General features: G+C 47.4%; 1 protein-coding gene and 1 long non-coding RNA gene across 2 annotated transcripts; both read left to right on the top strand.

Moving 5' to 3' along the window:
* Positions 1 to 1831: 1831 nt before the first annotated feature.
* On the top strand, positions 1832 to 7529 carry LOC123331217. Its single transcript, XR_006547751.1, has 3 exons — positions 1832 to 1876; positions 3389 to 3465; positions 7255 to 7529. It is a non-coding gene; the product is annotated as an uncharacterized LOC123331217 (long non-coding RNA).
* A 1442-nt stretch (positions 7530 to 8971) lies between these two features.
* Positions 8972 to 20280, top strand: SEC11C (SEC11 homolog C, signal peptidase complex subunit). Its single transcript, XM_006073386.4, has 6 exons — positions 8972 to 9200; positions 12092 to 12201; positions 15011 to 15160; positions 17102 to 17221; positions 19419 to 19476; positions 20082 to 20280. The coding sequence occupies exons 1-6, from the start codon at positions 9114 to 9116 to the stop codon at positions 20133 to 20135; spliced, it is 579 nt and encodes a 192-aa protein (XP_006073448.1). The 5' UTR covers positions 8972 to 9113; the 3' UTR covers positions 20136 to 20280.
* The last annotated feature ends 1254 nt before the right edge of the window (positions 20281 to 21534 follow it).

The following is a 21534-nucleotide window of genomic DNA, read 5'->3' as shown; positions in this document are numbered from 1 at the left end:
ATGCAGCTCCTCCTGGTGAGTGAAGCTGACGATGGAGACGGAGTTCTGCCTCAAATGCATTTTCCGCATCACTGAGAGGTTCCTTTTGGCAAATTTAAACCCATTATTATATACAACAAAGTTTCCTGAAGAAGTGAAATTGCTTCAAAGAAGAGCCCTTAGAAGTTAACTCAAACCTCATGGAATGAGTATTAGTTTCTGCCACATGTTTAAGGGGAGAGAGTGGTGGCCAAAGTACCATTGAAAGTGTCGTGAAGAAGGAAAGACAGGATCATCAGAGAACTGAATAAAAGCAAATAAAAGTGTGCTTCTGCCTTCCCCTGCCGGGAGGGGTGCAAGGGGGCAGCATGGGGTCTGGGAGTGGGGTGTTGGGGAGGCTTACTGAGCCTGCGGGGTGGCTGACCCTGCGCGGGGTGGGGTGGGCAGGGAGCCCCGGCTTTGTGGGGCCCCTGTGTTTCCTTCCTGCTGCAGGGACTGGGGGACCATCTGCCGGGTGGCTGCAACCCGCTCCAGAGCTCCCTGGGATCTCATTCAGTTTTAACAAATAAGCAACTGTGATGTGGGCACTCCTGGCAAAAACATATTTTGGCAAGTGCAAAATCGCTAATGAAATTAAGTAACTCCCCACGTACCATCTGTTCCCTGACCAGTGTGGCAGCTTGTGTGCAGACAGGCTCATGAGCGTATCCTCAGGCAGCAGACTGCGCTGCTTCTCCTTAGGGGGGCTGCAGAGAGACCCTGGGGGAGGAGGGGTCTGTAGACAGGAAAGGAAGAATGTTCCCTGCTGGGGGCCAGCGTGAGGTGCTCTGCCCGTGGCAAAGGTCATGAGGAAGGAGGCTCGGCATACGCAAAGGCGGGATCAAGCCTCAGGAGTCCCCCTGGAAATCCTCGAGCATCTACCCCCATAACCAGAGCCTGCCTACTTTACTACTTTGTGCTCTCACCTACACCTCTGACTTTACGGGGGGCTGTCCCCCACCACCTCTTTCGGAGAAGGAGTTAACCTAGAGCTCCAGTTAATAATAATTCCTGGGCGTGACAGGAGTGTTCCAAACCTACAAACTCCTCTAAAGGTTCTCTGGCCTGCCTGACAGGCCTGTCCAGCCACATGTGATTGCTCACAGCCTCCCAACCGTGAGAAGCACGAGATGCTTTAAACCCTCTAAAAACAGGTTCTTTAGAGAAGTTAGAAAACTACTAGTTTAAGTATAGTGGGCTGATTAGAAATTGTATTGGTGAAGGGTTTTTCATTTGTTGAGCCAATGTTTACTGCTAAATCTCCACATCCCCTGCCCTTATACACATTAATGAATATATAGAAGAAATAAGTATTAACCTTTGATATTAATCACGTTAGACCTTAGGCTAAGCAAAATCTTTCCTTAATTAAAACCCACTACACCCCCACCCTATAGGAATGTAACTTTATCTGGTACCTTCGGAAGGTGGCGTCTGTTTTAAGAATAATCACCCCTGGAGAAATAAGTGTTCTGGTTGACTGACCGCTGTCACAAGGAGAGGGTCATAAATTGTCAGCAGGCCCCCTGGCCAGAAGATGATGTAACACCCCTAAGACCTCTGTATACATTTGTATGAAGCACCTGACTTTAATAAAAGTCAGGACTGCTGACCCCGCGTGACTTTTGTATAACATCTCAGTGTATAAAAACAGACCCTGGACAAATAAAAAATGGGATCAGTTCCTCGAAAGACTGATCTCCCCATGTCGTTCTTTCTCTCACCTTCTGGCTGAATCCCCATCTGGAATGTGGAGGCTCGTCAAGCCTACTAATTATGCCTGGGCTTCTAAGATCTGACTGGGGAGGCCTTAGTGTCTCCTCTCCTTCGGGAGAATGGGAGGACGCCTGCGGCCTACGTAGGTGACGTAAATTCCTTGCCTTGGAATTTTATTAGCTTTCCATGTAAACCAAGTTATTCAGCCTCTTTTCTCCACTGAATTTTCCTACTGAGCTATCCTCATTCTATTACTCTTTATATCTCTAATTAATATTTAATTAAAGCTATCGTATCCTGATCTCCGAAGCCGTCTCCCCTTCGAACTCCCTGGATCCACCGGGGCTGGACCCTGGCAGTTCCCTATCGAAGCCAGCCCCTCCTTTCCAGCATGGTCTTCCGTCCAAGTCCACCTGTACAGTTTGACAAGTTCTCTATTGATTAAGACTTTACAATTGATTAAGCCAGTGACGGAAACCTAGTTTTATCCTTTCCCTGTGCACTCAGTCGTGTCTAACTCCTTGGGACCCCATGGACTGCAGCCCACCAGGCTCCCCTGTCTATGGGATTTCCCAGGCAAGAATACTGGAGTGGGTTGCCATTTCCTTCTCCAGGGGAATCTTCCTGATTCAGGGATTGAACCAGAGTCTCTGGCATTGGCAGGCAGGTTTTTGCTTTTTTTTGAACCACAGAGTCACCGCCTAGGAAGTTTTATCCAGTTGAAACCAAAAAGAACCCTAAAGGGGACTTTATTATAAAGATATCACGGGTCTCAGGGAACCCAGGACAGAAACGAGCCATGCCTGGAACTTCTGGAAGATGGAACTCAAACGGGGTCAGGGCTCCCACTCCGTCCCTCATCTCTGTCTGCCCTGTGCATCACCCCAGGCTCTCCTTCCCTCTTTCTAGAAACACAAGGTCTCTACTGGCTCGTGGAAGAGACATGGCTGCACGCCACTGCAGGCATTGAGGGAAGGACGCCCAAAGCCGAAAGTGCAGGCAGAAACTCACTGCGGGAGCTCTGTCGGGGTCCACCCCTGGCCTGGGGTGGATGGTCATGGGGGTGGCCGCTGTCCGTGGCAGCTGCACCAGGCCCTGGAGCTGCAGTCAGGGTCCCGCCGGAACACAGGCTGCCCCTGTGGGTGGCCAGCCGGCCAGGCCTGGCTCTGCTCTGCTCTCCTACCTGGTCCATCCCCGGCCCTGCATGTCCCCAGCCTGAGGGCTCATGCGTGACAGCAGTTTCTCCCGCCATGTGGGGGCCATGTGGACAGTGCCCGGTCCCGTCTCCCAGGTCCTGCTGCGAGCTCTGAAGACCCCAGGGCTCTCTTGCCCCGGAGGGTCGCCATGAACTCAGATTCCAAACGTTCCCAAGATTTAGATGGCACGGCTGGCTCCTCATCACCCATGACATTATAAAAGTCTAAAATTATCCTAACAAGCTCCTACGCTATAGCACAGGGAGCTATATTCAATATCCTGTTATAAACATAATGGAAAAGAATATGAAAGTATGACTGAATTACTTCTCTGTATAGCAGAAATTAACACAACATTGTAAATCAACCATGCTTTAGTAAAATACGTTTTAAAAATTAAAATCTAAATTATCTTAATTCTTCATTTTTTTTACTTGCTCGTTCTCTCTCTCCACTAGGCAAAAATGCCATGCAAGCAAGAACCATATCTGCTTCAGGCACTGTTGAATTCCCAAGTTCCAGAACAACTCAAGTGGTAAGTATTCACTAAATATATGCATTTTAACGAGTTTCTTTAAGAACAACAAATCCTTAAATTTAAACCGATACATCATCCTTAGAAAGTCAAGTCACAGAACTGTCCTAGGTACTGTGAGTAGCTTTGCTCTCCTCTCCATGTCCTGCTTTTTCATCTCCTCCTTTGTTCTCCAAGGTTACTTGTTGCATCATAGATGGTCAAGATTGAGTTTCCACTTTGAGGGATTAGAGGTCATTTCAAAATGTGAGATTCAGGTGCTGAATTCTTGACTCCTAAGATCAAAGTTACCATTTAGATATGAAACCAAAAAGTTGTGCAGGAGTAATTTCTTTCCTTGCCTCCTCTTCAGAGTCCTGCGGTAGGGAAACGGGAGGAAAGTGCAGAGGGGAAGCAGGAGGGATTATCAAGGGCCCTCTTCGCGTCCCTTCCAGGCGAGTCCTGAAGGCAGAGCAAGGTGAGAGGCAGGCTCTTCTAAGATGGAGAGTTCCATAGCAGAAGTGCGTTGCCTGGACCTCTGAGGGCGTGCTGGAGTCCCTAGGCCACTGTGGTGTAGGGATAATGGCACAGAGACGAGGTGGGGCTTTAGGGCCAGAAGACACTGAGTAACACCACCACCAAAACCCACGTGGGAGTCAGAAGCACTTGGGAAGTTGGTCAAGAAAGACCAAAAGACAGAGGGCTGGTGGACCCAAAGCCCCAACGTCTGGGGCCTGAGGTGATCCACGCTGCATCTGAAGGCCGGAGGCTGTGACGGGACCTCGGGCGCTTCAGTGGGGGCGGGGAAGACAGAAACCGACGACTCAGCAGTGGAAGAGGCCGCGTCTAAGGATGCGATGAGACAGACGGCGTTCCCAAAGATGCTAGAACAGGCGTGAGACGGATCAGGAGAGAGAGGCAGAGGCAGACAGCAGCCCCTGAGACTCAGGGTGCACCGCCCAAACCTCAGCTGCCATCTGGAGAGGAAAGGGAGGGGCGCGAGAGAGTTTCTCAAAAATCTCAAAAGTTGACCCAGTTTTAAAACCGAAAGTCATTACATTCAGTTTCTGCAAAGCAGGCAGGAAGGGGCTTTAGTATAACTTTTCTAAGTTATGGGAAAGTAGATTTTTGCATTTGTTCCCTGGTGGCCATGACTGTGAGGCTTATACTTGCCACAGGACCTCAGAGGTCACAACGATGTTTGTATAGATGAGGATACTGTGTCCCAAGGAGAAAGATGGGTGGTTCATGGTGACGCTGCTAAGTGTGGGCACAGCCAGGAGGGCAGCCCAGAAGTCCCGAGTCTTGTTCCAGGGTCCCCAGCATCACAGCAGCTTGCTTCCCATGTCTGTCGAACTCTCGCAGAACGTATTGAGCTTCACAGCTTTTTTAAAAAAGTAGAGTATATAGGTCAACTTGGGCTTCCCCAGTGGGTCAGTGGATAAAGAATCTGCCTGCAATGCAGGAGAGGCAGAAGGCACAGGTTTGATCCCTGAGTCGGGAAGATCCCCTGGAAGAGGGCATGGCAACCCACTCCAGTATTCCTGCCTGGAGAGTCCCATGGACAGAGGAGCCTGGCAGGCTACAGTCCACAGAGTTGCAAAGAGTCAGACACGACTGAAGCAACTGAGCACGCATACATGCACACTTAAACTTAGAAGCCAAATTGCACTTTCTCACAACAGTCAAATGACAGGGGACACAAATTGAAACAGCACCTTTGGTTAATGAATGTCATTTTCCTCCCCACCTGACTCCTTCTTTTCTCATTCCTCTCTTTCTCTCTCTCCTCCTCCCCACCCTCCTCCCCTGACTATTCCTGACACATTTCTCAGCACACATTCCTCACGGCTCATTGTAACAACTGGAAAGCACAGGGAGGCATTCAGAAGAGTGAGCTCAGAGAGAAGAGCGTGGCAGTTTGAGAAGTGGCTTGTTGTGACAAGCATGCTTAGGCATCAGAGTGGGAGAGAGACTGAGGAGGATAGAGAGGAAGCCCAAACTTCCACCTTCTGATGATAACACCCCTGGACCACAGTGCAGTCCTTCTGAGACACATCCTTCCACAGATGAAGAAGCCAGAGAAGGCAGGGAGCGACTCAGAAAGCTGATGTCTGGTACATGTGCTAGGTGCAGCTGACCTAACTGCACTAACCCTAACCCTAACCCTAACCCTAACCCTAACCCAGGTCTGAGACCGTGGGACTCATTCCTATCCCGCCAGCCTCCAGCATTCCTGCCAGGGCTGAGCAGATTCCAAGGCTTCCTGTTTGTGCTCATTTAAGCATCAGTCCTATCTCTCTCCACGAAGCCCAGGTGAAGCAGGGATGATATTGGTTTGCAACACCATCAGTCTGTAGGAGGCAACTTGAACTTAGAAACTGAGAGTTGAACTCCCACCTGGAACCGTGTCTGCTCCTGCAGTCCCAAGATGGGGGCAAGGGGTTTCAGAGGGAAGACAAGAGCAGAGGAGAGGCTGCACCACCCAGGGCATGTGCTTGGATTTGGAAAACTTAAGAGTATATAGGGGCTTCCCATGTGGTTCAGTGGTAGCGAATCCACCTGCAGTGCAGGAGAGGCAGGAGACAAGCGTTCAGTCCCTGGGTCGGGAAGATCCACTAGAGGGGGAAATGGCAACCTGCTCCAGGATCCTTGCTGGGAGAATTCCACGGACAAAGGAGCCTGGTGGGCTACAGTCTACGGGGTTGCAGAGAGCTGGACACAACTGAGGGCCTGAGCACAATGCTTCACTAGAGCCTTGATGGTTGTCCAGCGTTTCAGAGGGGCTGCCTGCTGGGGGTTGAAAGTTGACCCAGATGGATTCTCAGTCCCTTTTAAGTATTAGAAGTTGTGATTCTAAATGGAGCAACTGGTCAATAGCGGGTGATTCAGGCTCTGAAATTACCCAGACCTGAAGCGCACAGAGTATTGTGTTTGAAAGGTAGAACTGTGGCAACAGTGTCTGTGAATTTAAAAGTTTAAGGGTTCATACTTCTTTGGCTCAATAATTCAGTTTATTGGCATTTTATCTTATAGACCTACCAAGACACACACACACACACACACACACACACACACACACTCATTGCAGCATACACTGGAAACAAATTAGCATGAGAGAAGAGACTGGGGGAAGACCGCACACCAAGCTCCAGGTGGGAAAAGGTCTCTGGTCTTGTTAGTTTCCATTCCACCCGAGGATCTGTTGTGCCTGCACATACCTGTCCTCGTAGCCAGATGGGTCCTAAAATGCCTGTTACCTGATGGAAAATTTGGGCTGCATGGTTGACTAATGTACCACAGTTGGGCTTTAAGGATTTTCTGAGGACCAATACAGAAGTTGTTTCTCAAAAGGAGAGTAGGTATCCATGGGAGATCCCTGGCAGTCCATCAGTTAGGACTTGGCACTTTTACCATGCAGGCATGGCTTCAAGCCCTGGTTGGAGAACATGCATGCCACATGGCATGGCAAAAAAAAAAAAAGGAGAGTAGGTGTCTGCCAAGGAGGGTACACATTAACTCTGAAATCCTCAAGGCCTGCCCGGTGATGCTGTTTTGGTGCTTGCTAGAGTTTGCAAAAACATTCTTATTCGCCGTCAACACTCTGATGTATTATTCCACGTTATTATTGTATCTGTTGGCTCACACAATCTAAGTGGTAGGGATCTGGATTGGCTGCGGAATCTTCCCTTGTTATGGTTCCCTTTAAAACTGGCAGGCTTACAGTCACTTAGTAGGTGGGTTGGTGTAACACACTCAAAGTGGCCTCCAAATTCTGAAAGTACTCAAGTGTTGTTCTCTTTATTCAAGGTGGTTGTTTAGAGGTGCCACAAGTGGTCTTTCACCTGGAAAGGGATCGCTCCACACGATCCAGACTACTGAACTTTCAGAAACACAACTAAGATGGCAAAAGTGAAATTTTTGCTTTTTTCTCACTCCCTCTAGTTTGTACATTTCTGACTGAAGCATCAAAACTACTTACTACTTCCTGGGAGTTCCCTGGTGGCCTAGGGGTTAAGATTCTGGGCTTTCACTGCAGTGACCTGGGGCCCAGGTTCAATCCCTGGTCAGGGAATGGTGTTCCCATAAGCTGTGTGGTGCAGCCAAAAAAAAAAAAAAAAAAAAAGTATTTACTTCTCCATATTCATCAGCTCCAGCCAGTATAATTTTAACAATGTGATATTTTTTCAGAGTGTCCTAACAATCAAGATCTCTGGAAACAACATTATGGCAGACTGTAGGATGTGTGTACGGGTGAGTCACTCAGTCTGTCTGACGCTTCTTGACCCCGTGGACTGTAGCCCCCCAGGCTCTTCTGCCCATGGGATTCTCCAGGCAAGAATACTGGAGTGGGTTGCCATGCCCTTCTCCAGGGGATCTTCCCAACCCAGGGACTGAATGCAGGTCTCCTGCATTGCAGGCAGATTCTTTACCATGTGAGCCATCAGGGAAGCCCCCAAACTGACATAATTCCAAGGCAAGACTGTGAGGGTATACTGATGGCTTTTCCAGGTAAAAGCAAATTGCTTCTGGTGGTCCTTACAAATTGGTACAGAAAACAGACTTATTTCGGCCAACAGCTACGTGCCAAGTGCCGGGGCTCTGTTGATTTGCTCAGGTAAAGATCTGCAATAGCAGCTACAGTTGGGGTCACCACTTGATTTAGTTGACATTAATCCATGAGAGTTGGACTACAAAGAAAGCTGAGCGCCAAAGAATTGACGCTTTTGAACTGTAGTGTTGGAGAAGACTCTTGAGAGTCCCCTGGACTGCAAGGAGATCCAACCAGTCCAACCTAAAGGAAATCAGTCCTGAATATTCATTGCAAGGACGGATGCTGAAGCTCCAATACTTTGGCCACCTGATGCAAAGAACTGACTCATTTGAAAAGACCCTGATGCTGGGAAAGATTGAAGGTGGGAGAAGGGGATGACAGAGGATGAAATGGTTGGATAGCATCAACGGCTTGATGGACATGAATTTGGGTAAACTCCAGGAGTTCGTGATGGACAGGGAGGCCTGGTGTGCTGCAGTCCATAGGGTCCCAAAGAGTCGGACACAACTGAGCTACTGAACTCAACTGAACAAGTCATGCAGAGCGCGGGACTGAAGAGCTTCAAAAGGCCCGCCTCTCCCAGGCCCCGCCCACCACCAGGCCCCACCCCTTCCCTGCCAGCCGCGGGGTAAAAGCCCCGCCTTCTGTGGTAGCAGTCATCCAATGGCCTAGATACACGGCTCGGTGAATGCCCAGGCTTTAGGTGTCCGCCTGGCGCCTGACGAGAGTCTTGGGGAACTCGGTTGCTCTTAAGCAGTCCCGTCCCCGAGCTGCCCGAGCGACACGCAAGCTCCCCACGCAGTTCCTTCGCAAGGGGCAGACGAGGCCTCTGAGCCCGCTCGCCCCCCGCCCGCGGAGCCCCGGGTCGACCCCGGACGCGGCGCCCGCCGCGCGGGACTCTGGGAGTGGTAGTTCTCGTCCTGCTGGCTTCCTCTGGCTGTATAGGCGGCCGAGATTCGCCGGACTACAACTCCCAGACGCCCAAGGGCGCCTCCGCTCGGGCGGCCGGCGAGGCCGGTGGGCGGGGCCGGGCCGGCGCTCCGCAGCTGTCAGCGACTCCCGGAGCCCGCCGGCTGCCTCGGTGTATCTCCCCGACCCCATCGGAGACCCCAGCATGGTGCGCGCCAGCACTGTGGGGGCTCATCTCCCCGCGTCCGGCTTGGACATCTTCGGGGACCTGAGGAAGATGAACAAGCGCCAGGTGAGAACGGCACGCGTGGGGGTCGCGCCGCGGAGCCGGGGTCCCGGAGGCCCGGGGTTCGAATCCTCACAGAGCCGCGGGCCGGCGCGCTCTCGCCCCGAGGAGGGCGCGGTTAGCGGAGCGGGGGGTGGTCGGGAGGGAGCGAAGGGGACCCCGAGTGAGCGCTCTCGCCCTGAAGGTGGCGCGGTTAGCGGAGCGGGGGGCGGGAGGGGAGGGGAGGGGAGTCCTGACCTGTGGACGTCAGGTGTGATTGAGGAAGCGGGGCAGGGGGAGCGGGCTCTCCCGCGAGAGACCCCGAGGGGCCGCCCGGTGGGCCCGGGGCCGGGAGTCTCTGCGGGGCTCTCGAGGCCGGGCGTGAGGTAGGCTGCCCGCGGGTGGGAGCGGCAGGCTCGGGGGGGAGCTGAGAGAAGGGAGCTGTCCCCTGATCCTCCCCACCCCCAGCACAGCGTCTCCCCTTCCCGGGGACTCAGGACCAAATGAGGCGCCTCGTGCGGGAGAGCGCGCCGGTCCTTCTCCGTCACTGTGGACCGAACCCGTGTTCCGGAAGGGCTTCCAGGGGTCCTCCCTAGCCTCCTTCAGACTCCCTGCTCTGGCAGCGCCTTGAATCTCGGAGACGGCTCGCTGCGGGGTCTTCGGGCACCTGGGCTTCATCTCTCACCCCTCCTGAGAGGACCTCCGAGGAAGACTTCCTGCTTGCCCTACTCTTAGCCAGCCTCCGTCTCCCTCTCTCTCTCTTTCTTCCAAGTAGAATTTCAGACGAGCGCAGTAGTGTTGCGGGGTTCGGGGACTTGCATCCTGTGAACGGGGTTGAGAAACCTGGTTGTCTGTAGGGGTGCGTGTCAGATGAATTCCTGGAAGCTTTTGTGATGAAGATGGGTTGCTGCAAGAGATTATCACTAGCTTGAAAAGCCAACAGCTAATGCCCTGAGCGTTGATGCTGTTACAAGAAAATCCTCCAGGAAGCAGTTGTTGTTGAGTCGCTCAGTCATGTCCGACTCTTTGGTACCCCATGGGCTGCCACCTGCCAGGTTCCATGGAACTGCCCCAGCAAGAAACCTGCAGTGGGTTGCCAGTTTCTTCTCCAGGGAATCTTCCCGACCCAGGGATCGAACCTGCATCTCCTGCACTGGCAGGTGGATTCTTTACCCCTGAGCCACCAGGGAAGCCAGCTCACCTCCCCCCCAACCCCCAACCCCAAGCAGAGACTTAATTAAAAATCTAAATTTAATTGGGTAGGCCTTTTAAATGTCTCTAAAACTGGTACCAATTATCAACTGCAGACTGTCAGTGAAGGTCTTCTGAGGAGTGTGTCAAACCCTAAGTCGGTTTGCCTTTGAAAAGTTCTGTGTGTTCCCACTCTCAGAGATAAGCCCCATTAGTCTGCAATTGCCTACATTTTGCTTGTGTTCTAATTAAGATTCAAAAGCTCAAATCTGATGCCTCCTTGTACTTTTTTTTTTTTTAAGTTTTGTCTTTTTTCTTTTTCCCTCCAAAATAGCATCCTATGACACCCTTTCAGGCATGCTCGCTCCACCAGACTTGGAGGCGCGACCTCCTTTTTCTGCTGCCCTTGCTTACTGTTAATTAAGGAAAGAGCCACATGCAAAAACAAGGACTCTCTGTTTCTGCAGTGAGGAAGAGAGGAAGAAAAACAGCCATTGGCATTTCTGCTGCCCCGCCAGTCACAATATCTGGTCTGAAATGTTTGTTTAAAACGCTGAGACGTTGGTTATTTCATCTTTGCTTGCCAAAGACTGAGTGTGGGCTGGGCTTGCTTCTAAACTCTGCTGGGGGGATTAAGTGCCAAGCATACAGAGTTGGTAGGCAAAGATGAACAAGAAAAGGCGCCAGTGTAATGTGGGGTGTGTATTTCCAATCAGCTTGTCAGTAGTTCCATCAAAATGACTTGTTTCTAGACGCCAGGATTTCAATTCTAGGCTTAGATAGTAGATCACTTAAAGGTAGGTTGTTAGGTGATCTGTGGTTTTGAAGCTAACTTGATTAGATTAATTAGTTTGTTAGACTTCTATATAATTGACTATCTTTAGCAAATAGATGTCTTGCTCAAAGGAAATTTTTTTTTTTTTTTGAGGAATTGGTTTTACTTCCCCTCAATGAATTTTTCAAGCATAGACAGTCATACTGGAAAATACATTCTTGGTACATAGTCTTTATTAGGTAAGTGGCAAGATTGTATAATTTGTTTTATTAGAGTGGAGCTCAATAGTTTGAAAACCTGTATAAAATTGGAGATCTCTGTAGAAAACCATGACTTGGGCCTTTCCTAATCAGAGCGGCAATTCATAATGAAACAATGGTTGTTTATTAAATCCGGTAAGTCAAGTGGAGCAGGTGGCCAAGTTTTTGAATGTGAACTCCAGTGAATAACTTCTGCTTTAGACTGATGTGACTCAGAAAGTTGATTTTACTTTAGAAGCAATGGTTTAATATCTTGTAGCCCAACACTTAATATCCATTCAGCACTCCAGGTTCCTTTTTTGTTCACCTGGGAATTTAGTTTCATGATGTGCTATTGACACTTTTGCCAAAGAGTTTTAAAAAATGGTATGTAACTTTAATTTTGTTTTCCTGTTTTCACTGACTACATCAAAATATCTTAGTTATTTTAATTCACCTTTTGTCCCCACTTTTGTAACCTTCACAGTCACCTCAAAGTACACACTTTCACTTTCCATGGTCAAAAATTGAAATTCTACCTGATCTTGTAGTTTGTGTGAATGCGTTTCAATTCCTAAAGTCACTTTAGGCAAAAAAAAAAAAAAAAGTCCTAAAGCTTTTTTTGTTTTGTTTTAAACAAGCACCTCTCCGACTTAGGGCGAGTGGGTGTTCTGCCGTGGTCCTCACTTCTGGTTTGCCCTGTTTTCTTCCAGCTCTACTACCAGGTCTTAAACTTCGCCATGATTGTGTCCTCTGCGCTCATGATCTGGAAAGGCCTGATTGTCCTCACCGGCAGCGAGAGCCCCATCGTGGTGGTGCTGAGGTGGGTCCCGCCGGCCGTCCAGCTGCTGTTGGCGACCCAGGAGCAGCATGGACAACCCAAACTCAGTGTCTTAGTTGGATAAGCTTTAGAGTGTTCTTTATTGATACTTGTTTTGAAAATTTCAGGTTTCTTTTTTTTTTTTTCTGGATTTTGTTGAAAACTCTTCTTTATCAATAGACATTGAGGCATTTCATCATGTTGACCTCATGCTCCGGAGTAATATGGCTTACTTCCATCTTTTAATGTTTTGTGCTTCCCTGGTGGCTCAGAGGGTAAAGAACCTGCCTGCAATGCGGAGACCCAAGTTGGATCTCTGGGTCGGGAAGACCCCTAGGAGAGGGGAATGGCAAACCCACTCAAATCCTGGAGAATTCCATGGACAGAGGAGCCTGGCGGACTACAGCCCGTGGACTTGCGAAGAGTCAGACGTGACTGAGCGACTATCAGCTTCACTTTCAAGTGCCTGAAGATGCTAATATGCCTGAGATAGTTGACTCTCCCTGAGGTGGGCATGGAGCCCCTTTGCTCTCTAGGGGAGAGGCAGGCTGTGGCAGTGCTGTGGGCAAGGTCAGAGCCAACCAGGGCCGGAGAAGCAGCAGGGCCCCTGGCTTCCTGTCCCTCCTCTGGGCCCTGCAGCCACGTGATGGGGACAGTCCCGGCCCTGGCTTCACTGGGCCACCCTTCTGTGACTGGCCAAGGGATCCACTTCTAGAGATACAGCATTTCATAAACTTAGGAGCCTGAGGATGGCATAACTCACACACAGAGCTGAGGGGGGCTCTAACTCACTGGTGTTCACACCGTGCTCCAGGAGTGCCGAAGGGCCAGGTGGATGAGTTGGGAGAGAGAAGGGAACCAAGCTGTTGGGCCCCCTTAGCCTTGCTTCAGTCGTGAGAGCTCCACTTCTATGCATCTTATGTGATTACACTTTACCTGGTAAGATTTCATTTGAAAGAAGGATTTTAAGGCTTTTGGGGAAAAAAAGAAGAAATTAAACCCCTCAAATTCAGATGGGCCCTGTCATTCAACAAGTAAGGTAGCTGAGGTCTAGTGAGGCCACGTTGCTTCCATCTCACAGTTATTTCTGCAGAGCCAGAACTCTGTCCGAGGTGTTCTGGCTCTTCTTCAATCCACAGACATGCATGCAGAGATTATTGTGAAATTGCAGCATGTGGGGACTTTTTCTTCTTTTAAAGCAACCTTTATAATTCTAAAGCAGTTTGGTTGGTCAGCATAAGCTGTTGACATCACAAGGGATGTGTGACCTTGGGGAACTCCCTGGGTCCTTAAGGAAAGCAAGTGTAAGTAGTTATTAGTTGTTTAAATGTAAATTAAACATTTCAAAGAACTGCGGTCCTAATGGGGCACGATAATGACTCTATGCCAAACTGCAGTGCACACTTCCTACCTCTCAGACTTGTTCAGGGAGTTGTTTTTTAAACAAACAAAACAACGAGGTCCTTGTTATCACAGACTGAGATGGTTCTCTTCCTGCTGCGTGTCTTCAGGAATTTTGATGAAGTAAAGATGAAGCAGTAGATTAAGAAATTATCCTAACATTTTAACTGTCATTCTTTAAAAGAAAATGAAACCCTGAAGCAATTATGTTGTATTTTCAGAAGATGACGAGATGAATTTCTGTGTTGGGGGGACAAATAACTTTCTTTGTTGTCAGTCAGGCCATCAGTTCAGTCTCTCAGTCGTGTCTGACTCTCTGCGACCCCATGGACCGCAGCACTCCAGGCCTCCCCCGCACCAACTTCTGGAGCTTGCTCAAACTCATGTCCATTCAGTGGTCTATGTTGGGGGAAGAAAAAAATTGTTTTTACTTAGATATCTTCTTTTTCGTTTCCTCTTAGTCTTTTCTATTTCTAGCTGTTTGTACCTTTTTAATTCACATTTTCTATTTTTGATTGCTGAATCTATTACCAGACTTAGTGGCAATGGTTTCACTTAAAAATAAACCTCTTGGCAATTCCCTGGCGGTTCAGTGGTTAGGACTGCAAGCTTTCATTGCCAAGGGCGCAGGTTCAGTCCCTGACCGGGGAACTAAGGTCCCACAGGCCTCATGGCAAGACAGTAACATACACCTCTTAGTAGCTGCAGGCCAGGCTCGGCTGCCTGCCCCCGGCCACCTGCCTCGGGTGCTGACAAGTGGGAGGTCAGCAGCCCTGGTGGGACGGGAGGACCAGCATCTGGAATGGCTCCTGTTGTGAACCCACGTCTTCCTGTAAAGCTCCCCATCTCTTCATTAGGCTGGTTCTTTCTCGCCCTTCCTGCCCTCGGCAAACTAACTCATCATTGGCTGTCAGACCCCTGTATTTAGGTCTTATTTATTTTCTCATGCATTAAAACAAAGCAGAAGCACATGTGAAATGAGCTCTGTTTCGATGATTTCAGCTTCCACTAAATTACATACACACGACAGAATGCAAGAATGACCCTAGAGTATTAACCAGCTTTCAGAATCTCTAGTTCTGAATGAAAAGTAGTCCTTATAAGGCTAAAAATGGATTTTTACTTCAAGGGGTCCAGCTTACTCTTGGTTCTTTTCCACCTAAACAAATCATCGAGGGGCCACTAGTGCCCTTTTCATGCTCAAATCCGAGAAGAAATCGCCCCCTTTCTCACCGCTGTCACCTTGAGCAGTCAGATGGGAATCTCTGGAGCTTGTTTCGTTGCTCATAGATCTGCTTGACGGTTGGTAAAAGTTGACATAAGTAGTATGTTTGTTAATATCCTTTGTGATTTGAAACGTTTGGCTGGTGAGCCCAGGGCACTTCTGACGTGACTTTGTGTTTCTTTCCAGCGGCAGCATGGAGCCAGCCTTTCACAGGGGCGACCTTCTGTTCCTAACGAATTTCCGGGAAGACCCGATTAGAGCTGGAGAAATCGTTGTTTTCAAAGTCGAAGGACGCGACATCCCAATAGTTCACAGAGTAATCAAAGTTCACGAAAAGTAAAGAGCCTTTACTTCTCTTTGATTTTATTCTGTAGACAAGACTGTGGACAGCTTTAGTGGTTGATTAGAAAGTAGCAAAAACACTGGATTACATTCCTAGTTTTGCCATTTAGTGATTGGGGTGACTTTGGACCTGCGACTTAACTCAGGTGGTGAGATGTGAATGTCAGTGTTTCACCCACAGTAACCCCCAGGGCGAGTGTGAGAATGAAACGAACTGATATTTACTAAAGCACTTGACGAACTTGCTGTACAAGGTAAGGTGGAATGTATTCTTGCGTAATATTACTTATTTGAAGGAATCTCAAAAGAAAATCAAATCTCATGGTCACCGAGGATCATTTTGATGAGAGAATTATCTCCTGAAATGCAGAAAGCTACCTGTTTCTCTTTGTCACTATGGACTAACTGGCATTCTCAGCAGTAATATTAGCCTTGGATGAATAAAAATTCCTTTCCCCAGCCCATCCCATGATTTGATTACTGCATATCCTGCATTAATTCCACCCCTCCTCTCAAAACAGCTTTGCCTTTCCCTTAAACGTCAGTGATGACTTAATAGGACACTTCTTGGGGACCAGAAGCAATTGTTTCTAGCTCAAATGTATTTTTTCCCTGAGAGAGTACAGTCAAGTGATTAGTGGAAATGTTACATTTTATTTGGTTATTCATTTACCTTTATGCATCTTAGTGCAGCCTTTTACTTGCATGCATTGTAGAATTAAAATTAGGTATGTGTATTAGTATATTTTAAACAATGGAGCATTGCTCCGTTATTGTTTGTGTGTGTGTGTGTGTGTGTGTGTGTGTGTGTGAGTCTGTTTCTGATAAGAGATTCTCATTCCATTCAGTATTTCCAGGTGTTCCCCAGAGCTATTTGATACTTAAAATACCCACTTCATTCGACTGTAAGCGTTAGCATGACCCCGTTTCAGTTTGTGTTAATACACTGGGACTACAACTGGCATTACCTTGTTCGTAGTACTTGATAACTTACGGGTGGAGAAATAGGCTCTGTCATGATTGTGACAGAACTTGCACCTGATTTTAAAACAATATCCAAAGATGAGAAGTTGCTCAAAACTGAAAAATAATGATATTTTTCTGTAATTTACATGAATTGTGAGCAACAGCCCAGATTTTTTTCCCTCTTAATTTCTTGTATAACCATGGCTGCAAATCAGCTAGCTCCCTTTGGCATGGTTTCAAATCTTTGTAGGCTTTTAGTATTTTATCAAATTATTTAACACATGTTGTCATTTGTCTTATTGAAAAATAGATCCTTTTAATAGTTCTATAAGGCTGTAATATTGTGTTTCTAGTGTCAGGGCTATGTAAGCCCCAGTTTACAATGTTTAAAACAATTCCCACCTGTCTCTAACACAGCAGTTTTATGCCGTTCATAATTCCTGTTTGTTTGCAAACTGGATTGTATGCCACTTGGCTCAGTGGTGAGGGAAATAAGGTGTTCACACATCCCACGTTTGGTAAGGAAAAAAAAAGTATGAGAAGAGCTAAGAGAACACTTGTGTTTGAATTACCTTATGTTCAGATCTGTGTAATCTAGTACTCAATTCACATCTAGAGTCAAGAGGAATATAATCCATGTTAACCTGTTGGTCCCTGAGGACAAAGAATAGATGGAAATAGACTCCGGAGCTAATCATGGCCTTCCTGGCACCCTGTGCTATGCCATGCGTTTTGGTCAACAGGGGAGCTTCATTGTTTTTGAATTTAAGTCTACAAAATTGTCATTAGATCTGTGCTTGAGTTGAATGGTTGTCTGCCAGCAGACATCTTAAGGCGAAAAAGACCAAGTCATGTTTGACTGCTTTTCTCCATGCCCACCCTTGCCTGTAAAGGATAGGCCAAACTGACATTGTTCTGATGATGCTGCACTGAAAATAATCTTTGAAAGGACCTTGTTTTGCTTTCCAGAGACAATGGAGACATCAAATTTCTGACTAAAGGAGATAATAATGAAGTTGATGATAGAGGCTTGTACAAAGAAGGCCAGAACTGGCTCGAAAAGAAGGACGTGGTAGGGCGAGCCCGAGGGTGAGTGAGGATTAACTTTTCTTTTAAGTTCCATAGAATATGCAGAAACCAGAAAAATATCTAGAAACAAAGAAGTCAAAAGTAGAGGTTAATGGAATCGTTCATTCCAAAGATGATATGTCAGGAGAGTTATAAGCAGTTCTACTTTATCTTGTGAGGAGTAAGCGAAGCTCAGAACTGCCCAAGGACCTGAAATCTACAGCTGAATGCCAGTATTCTATCTATATCATGGATTCAATTCTATTTTGGAAATAAATCCTCACCTGGAGATTAGTTACTTATACATTTTAAATAATTAGAAGTAATCCTTTCAGAAATAACTACTGTTTAACACTGTGGCGAATGTTCTAGATGTTGCTTGTACCTATATAGATGTGTGTGTGCATACATAATATATAATTTTACGTAAGGAGTTTTATTTTTTCACCCAGCAGGAAGTTGGAAATCACTTTCTGTGCCAAATCTACCCCTATGTCCTTTTAAACAGCTGCATGCTGTCCCTCTGAGAATTGTAACTTGTCTCACTACACAGCTGCATGCTGCTCCTCTGAGAATTGTAACTTGTCTCACTAGTCCTCTTCTGATGGATATTTAGATTGTTCCCCTGATTTTTCACTACTAAGAAAAGTTCTGTGATCATATTTTTTTTTCATACCCATCTTTGCATCATTGTTCTAGCCATGAGTTCTGCTTCTGATTGACACAGCAGAGCCTCTCCTCTTATTAAATACCCAAAAAGGTGATTCTTCCCCTCTCTCAGTGGCCCTTTTTCTGATTAACCCTTGCTAGAAATATCCCCTTTCATCGAAACCCCGCCGGCTGTGTAAGGCTGGAGAACACGGGTGACCGTTTTCTAAGATGCAGCTTCACTCATCAGCATATGGTTGGAGGCCTCCTCCAGCCCCTTCTCCCCCTCTGCTCACGTTCTAATCACTTTCACTGTATCGCGTTTCCACCTGAACATCTGCAGGAATGTGAGGGGGGCCTGCGGCTGGCCAGCCCTGTGTTTTTAGACACTCTGGTGAGAGACTGTAGAAGTGAGAGGTTGGAGCTTTTGCATTAAGCAGACTGGAGGGTACCAGGAGGTGTTACCTTGTTTATCATCAGTGACATGATGGAGTCTTGGGTCAAACTGATTCTGTATTGACATTGATTTTGTCAGCTGCTGCTAAGTCACTTCAGTCGTGTCCGACTCTGTGCGACCCCATAGACGGCAGCCCACCAGGTTCCCCCATCCCTGGGATTCTCCAGGCAAGAGTACTGGAGTGGGGTGCCATGGCCTTCTCTCGATTTTGTCAGCGATGTCATTCATTGGCTGGTTTCTGCTGGCTTATTATCTCTCAGATCATAATCATGTCTGGGTATAAATGATGCAGTCCACATTTGCATTCACTGGCCAACCAGCTTGTTTGTTGCATCTGAAAAGTGCTGTGCAGTGAAAATGATGGGGCTTCCCTGGTGGCTCAGGTGGTAAAGAATCCGCCTGCAGTGTGGGAGAGCTGGGTCCAATCCCTGGGTTGGGAAGATCCCCTGGAGAAGGGAAAGGCCACCCACTCCAGTATTCTGGCCTGGAGAATCCCCAAGGACAGAGGAGCCTGGCGGGCTACAGTCCATGGGGTCGCAGAGTCAGACACGACTGAGCAAATAAGCACAAACAATGAAAATGATGAGGATTCCTTCAGTTACAAACCACTTATTCTTGTGCTGTCAAAGGTCTCTCTCACAGCAGTTTACATATAGGTTGTATGAATCTTCAGTTCAGTTCAGTTGCTCAGTCGTGTCCGACTCTTTGCGATCCAATGGACTGCAGCACACCAGGCCTCCCTGTCCATCACCAACTCCCGGAGTTTACCCACTTCTCTACTAAGAAAAATCAAGAACTCGCTTTGTGAAAGTTGCCGATTCTGTTGTACAAGGGGCTCACCTATTTTCATGCTGCTACAGCGAATGCAGCAAGACAAGACACGTAGCATCTCCTTCTGCTGACTTGCCTTCTTAAAAAATCGTCCTGGCTGTTAGCTCTGCTGCTTTTTACTAATAAAGCCTTTTGAGACAGCGGTGCATGTTGCTTTTATGGCCCCAGTCAGTGGTGTTCCCGAGGAAGGCTTTGCCCTAATGCTAATTCATAGTGTCTTTAAGTATTACTATCATATTACAAACACTGTTTACATTTCTGGCTGTTTATCCCACAATTTAGGTTTTTACCATATGTCGGTATGGTCACCATAATAATGAACGACTATCCAAAATTTAAGGTAGGAATTTATTTGTATGTCTGTATTAAAAAAAAAAAATTGGCGCTTTTACATGTGCAACTGTAGAGATGTGGTCTGTTTAAAATGTTTTGCTGGCTAATTCTTCTGCAGAGTATGTGCTGTTAACTACAATAATCATTTAAATTGTAAATTTTAAATCATTGAAAGCAGCTACTTCTACCTTTTATGTTTATATAGTGTTTTCCAAAATGGCAGCTATATATTTTTTGCTTTTTATTATGCACATCTTTAAACGTAGAAAAAAAGTAGTACAATAAGCCTAGTAATGCTTGTTTCCCAACTTCAACAAGAATAGTATCCATATTTGGTTTTTTTGATCTCTTGAAACACAGTAGGAAGCCCATGCAGGAATGAGCAGCACGTTAGCTGTGTTTGCTGGGCGTGTGGTCCTTGGGCCGCCAGTGTGTTACGGGTGTGCATTGCCGTGTGTTGCTGGCCGCTCACTTGGAGACCAAGCGCGGGGAGAAGGCCGTCCTTTGGCTCTGCCTGGCCCAGCACTGACCAGACTGGATCTGAACACACTCACAGACCAGGTTCATTTGTAGACGTGTGTTCACACATTTTCCTCTGTGTTTTCCCTACAGTATGCTCTTTTGGCTGTAATGGGTGCATATGTGTTACTGAAACGTGAATCCTGAAGTGAAAGGCAGTTCCTGGGACCAGACTGAAAGAAATTTTGTTGAAGAGAAAAGTTAATATATTTGAAATGTTCCACTTTCTGTATAAAAGGAAACGGTGTGGAGATGTCTTGTCGTGTTCGAATAAATGATTCATCAGTAAAAATTGCTTTCTTTTGTGGACTCTGATTCGCATGTGTTCAACCTCTCTGCCACTCACGATAATCGGGCTGAACCGAGCTTGAGGGTCTGCAGCACTTCAGGAACCGGGCAGGCCATCTCTGGGCCTGGCCGGCTGGGAGGACAGAGCATAGTCCAAACACGGTACAGTGGTCACATCTGGGTTTTAAAAAGACAATTCTCCTTTACTGTAGTGTCCTAATAGGAGAGAAACCCAAAAGGGAGGGGATGCATGTGTGTGTATAGCTGATTCATTTTGTTTACACTAGAAGCTAACACAACATTGTAAAGCAATTATACTGCAATAAAAATTAATCATTTTAAAAAAAATTTTTAAAAATAAAATTCTTCACTTACTTTTTCTGGGGAAAACAAACAGGCCCTTAAGAGGAAATAATTTCTTATTTATAGAAGTATAGTCTGATAAATGAATAAAGCCTATAAAATCTTTTTGGAAGGAAAGATGTAATCTGCTTTGTTCTTGTGGTTTGGTGTATCTTGAGACAGTTAGATAAATTATTTAATAAGAGTTTGCAACAATGTGTACTCCTCTGATAAACTGCAGAAGGCACAGACGGGTAGAAGGGCCGTGTCCCTCTTCCCTTCAGCCTCCCTTTTCCGTTTCCCAGGGTTATAGTTTAGTCCTGTGTATACAATAGTCCTTCGTTAAAATATTGATCAGAACCAATATCCCGGCCGCTGCCTTAGGTCCTGGGGCTGCTCAGAGCCGGCCTGGAAGAAGGTTACAGTCCAGTGGGAGGATCAGGTGATAAACCGACTTCGGGAGGGCCAGCTTCTGTGGGAAGGTGAAGCAGGGGTGTGGGTAGATGGTGATTTCCACATGGTCGGGGAGACCTCCGAGGGGGGCACGGTGAGCAGACTTTAAAGAAAGGCGAGGCACTGAGGCACGGACGTCTTGGGGAAGAGCTGTCCTGCAAGTGCAGAGCCCTGGCCCCGGTAGACAAGGACTCTGACTCGGGAGGTCCGGGGGAAGGGGCACTGAGACAGCGCTCCCAGGGGACACGGGTGTTGCCGGTGCCTGGACCACACTGCAAAGCGTCAGGGGACTGGAAAGGACGAGGGTGCCAGTGGGGTTTCCAGGTACCCTTCAGTTTTGCCAAAATGTTCCCTTTTTGCCGAATGATACGATGTTGACATCCTACTCGGTCAGAACTTACAAATCTGCCTCATTCTTTCAGGTTTGTCCAGTTCGGATCTAAGGATTTGGAATCCCTACAGG

The sequence above is a fragment of the Bubalus bubalis genome, chromosome 22 (genome assembly GCF_019923935.1).
Source record: "Bubalus bubalis isolate 160015118507 breed Murrah chromosome 22, NDDB_SH_1, whole genome shotgun sequence".
Taxonomy (NCBI): Eukaryota; Metazoa; Chordata; class Mammalia; order Artiodactyla; family Bovidae; genus Bubalus; species Bubalus bubalis.
Note: the sequence above shows the minus strand (reverse complement) of the source record. Positions and strands in the feature narration are given on the sequence as shown.

Excerpts from the sequence above, each read along its gene's own strand:
- SEC11C (XM_006073386.4), top strand. The coding sequence starts at position 9,114 with ATGGTGCGCGCCAGCACTGTGGGGGCTCATCTCCCCGCGTCCGGCTTG. Across the intron at positions 9,201-12,091 it reads GGAAGATGAACAAGCGCCAG|CTCTACTACCAGGTCTTAAA; the intron begins GTGAGAACGGCA and ends GTTTTCTTCCAG. Across the intron at positions 15,161-17,101 it reads GTAATCAAAGTTCACGAAAA|AGACAATGGAGACATCAAAT; the intron begins GTAAAGAGCCTT and ends TTTGCTTTCCAG.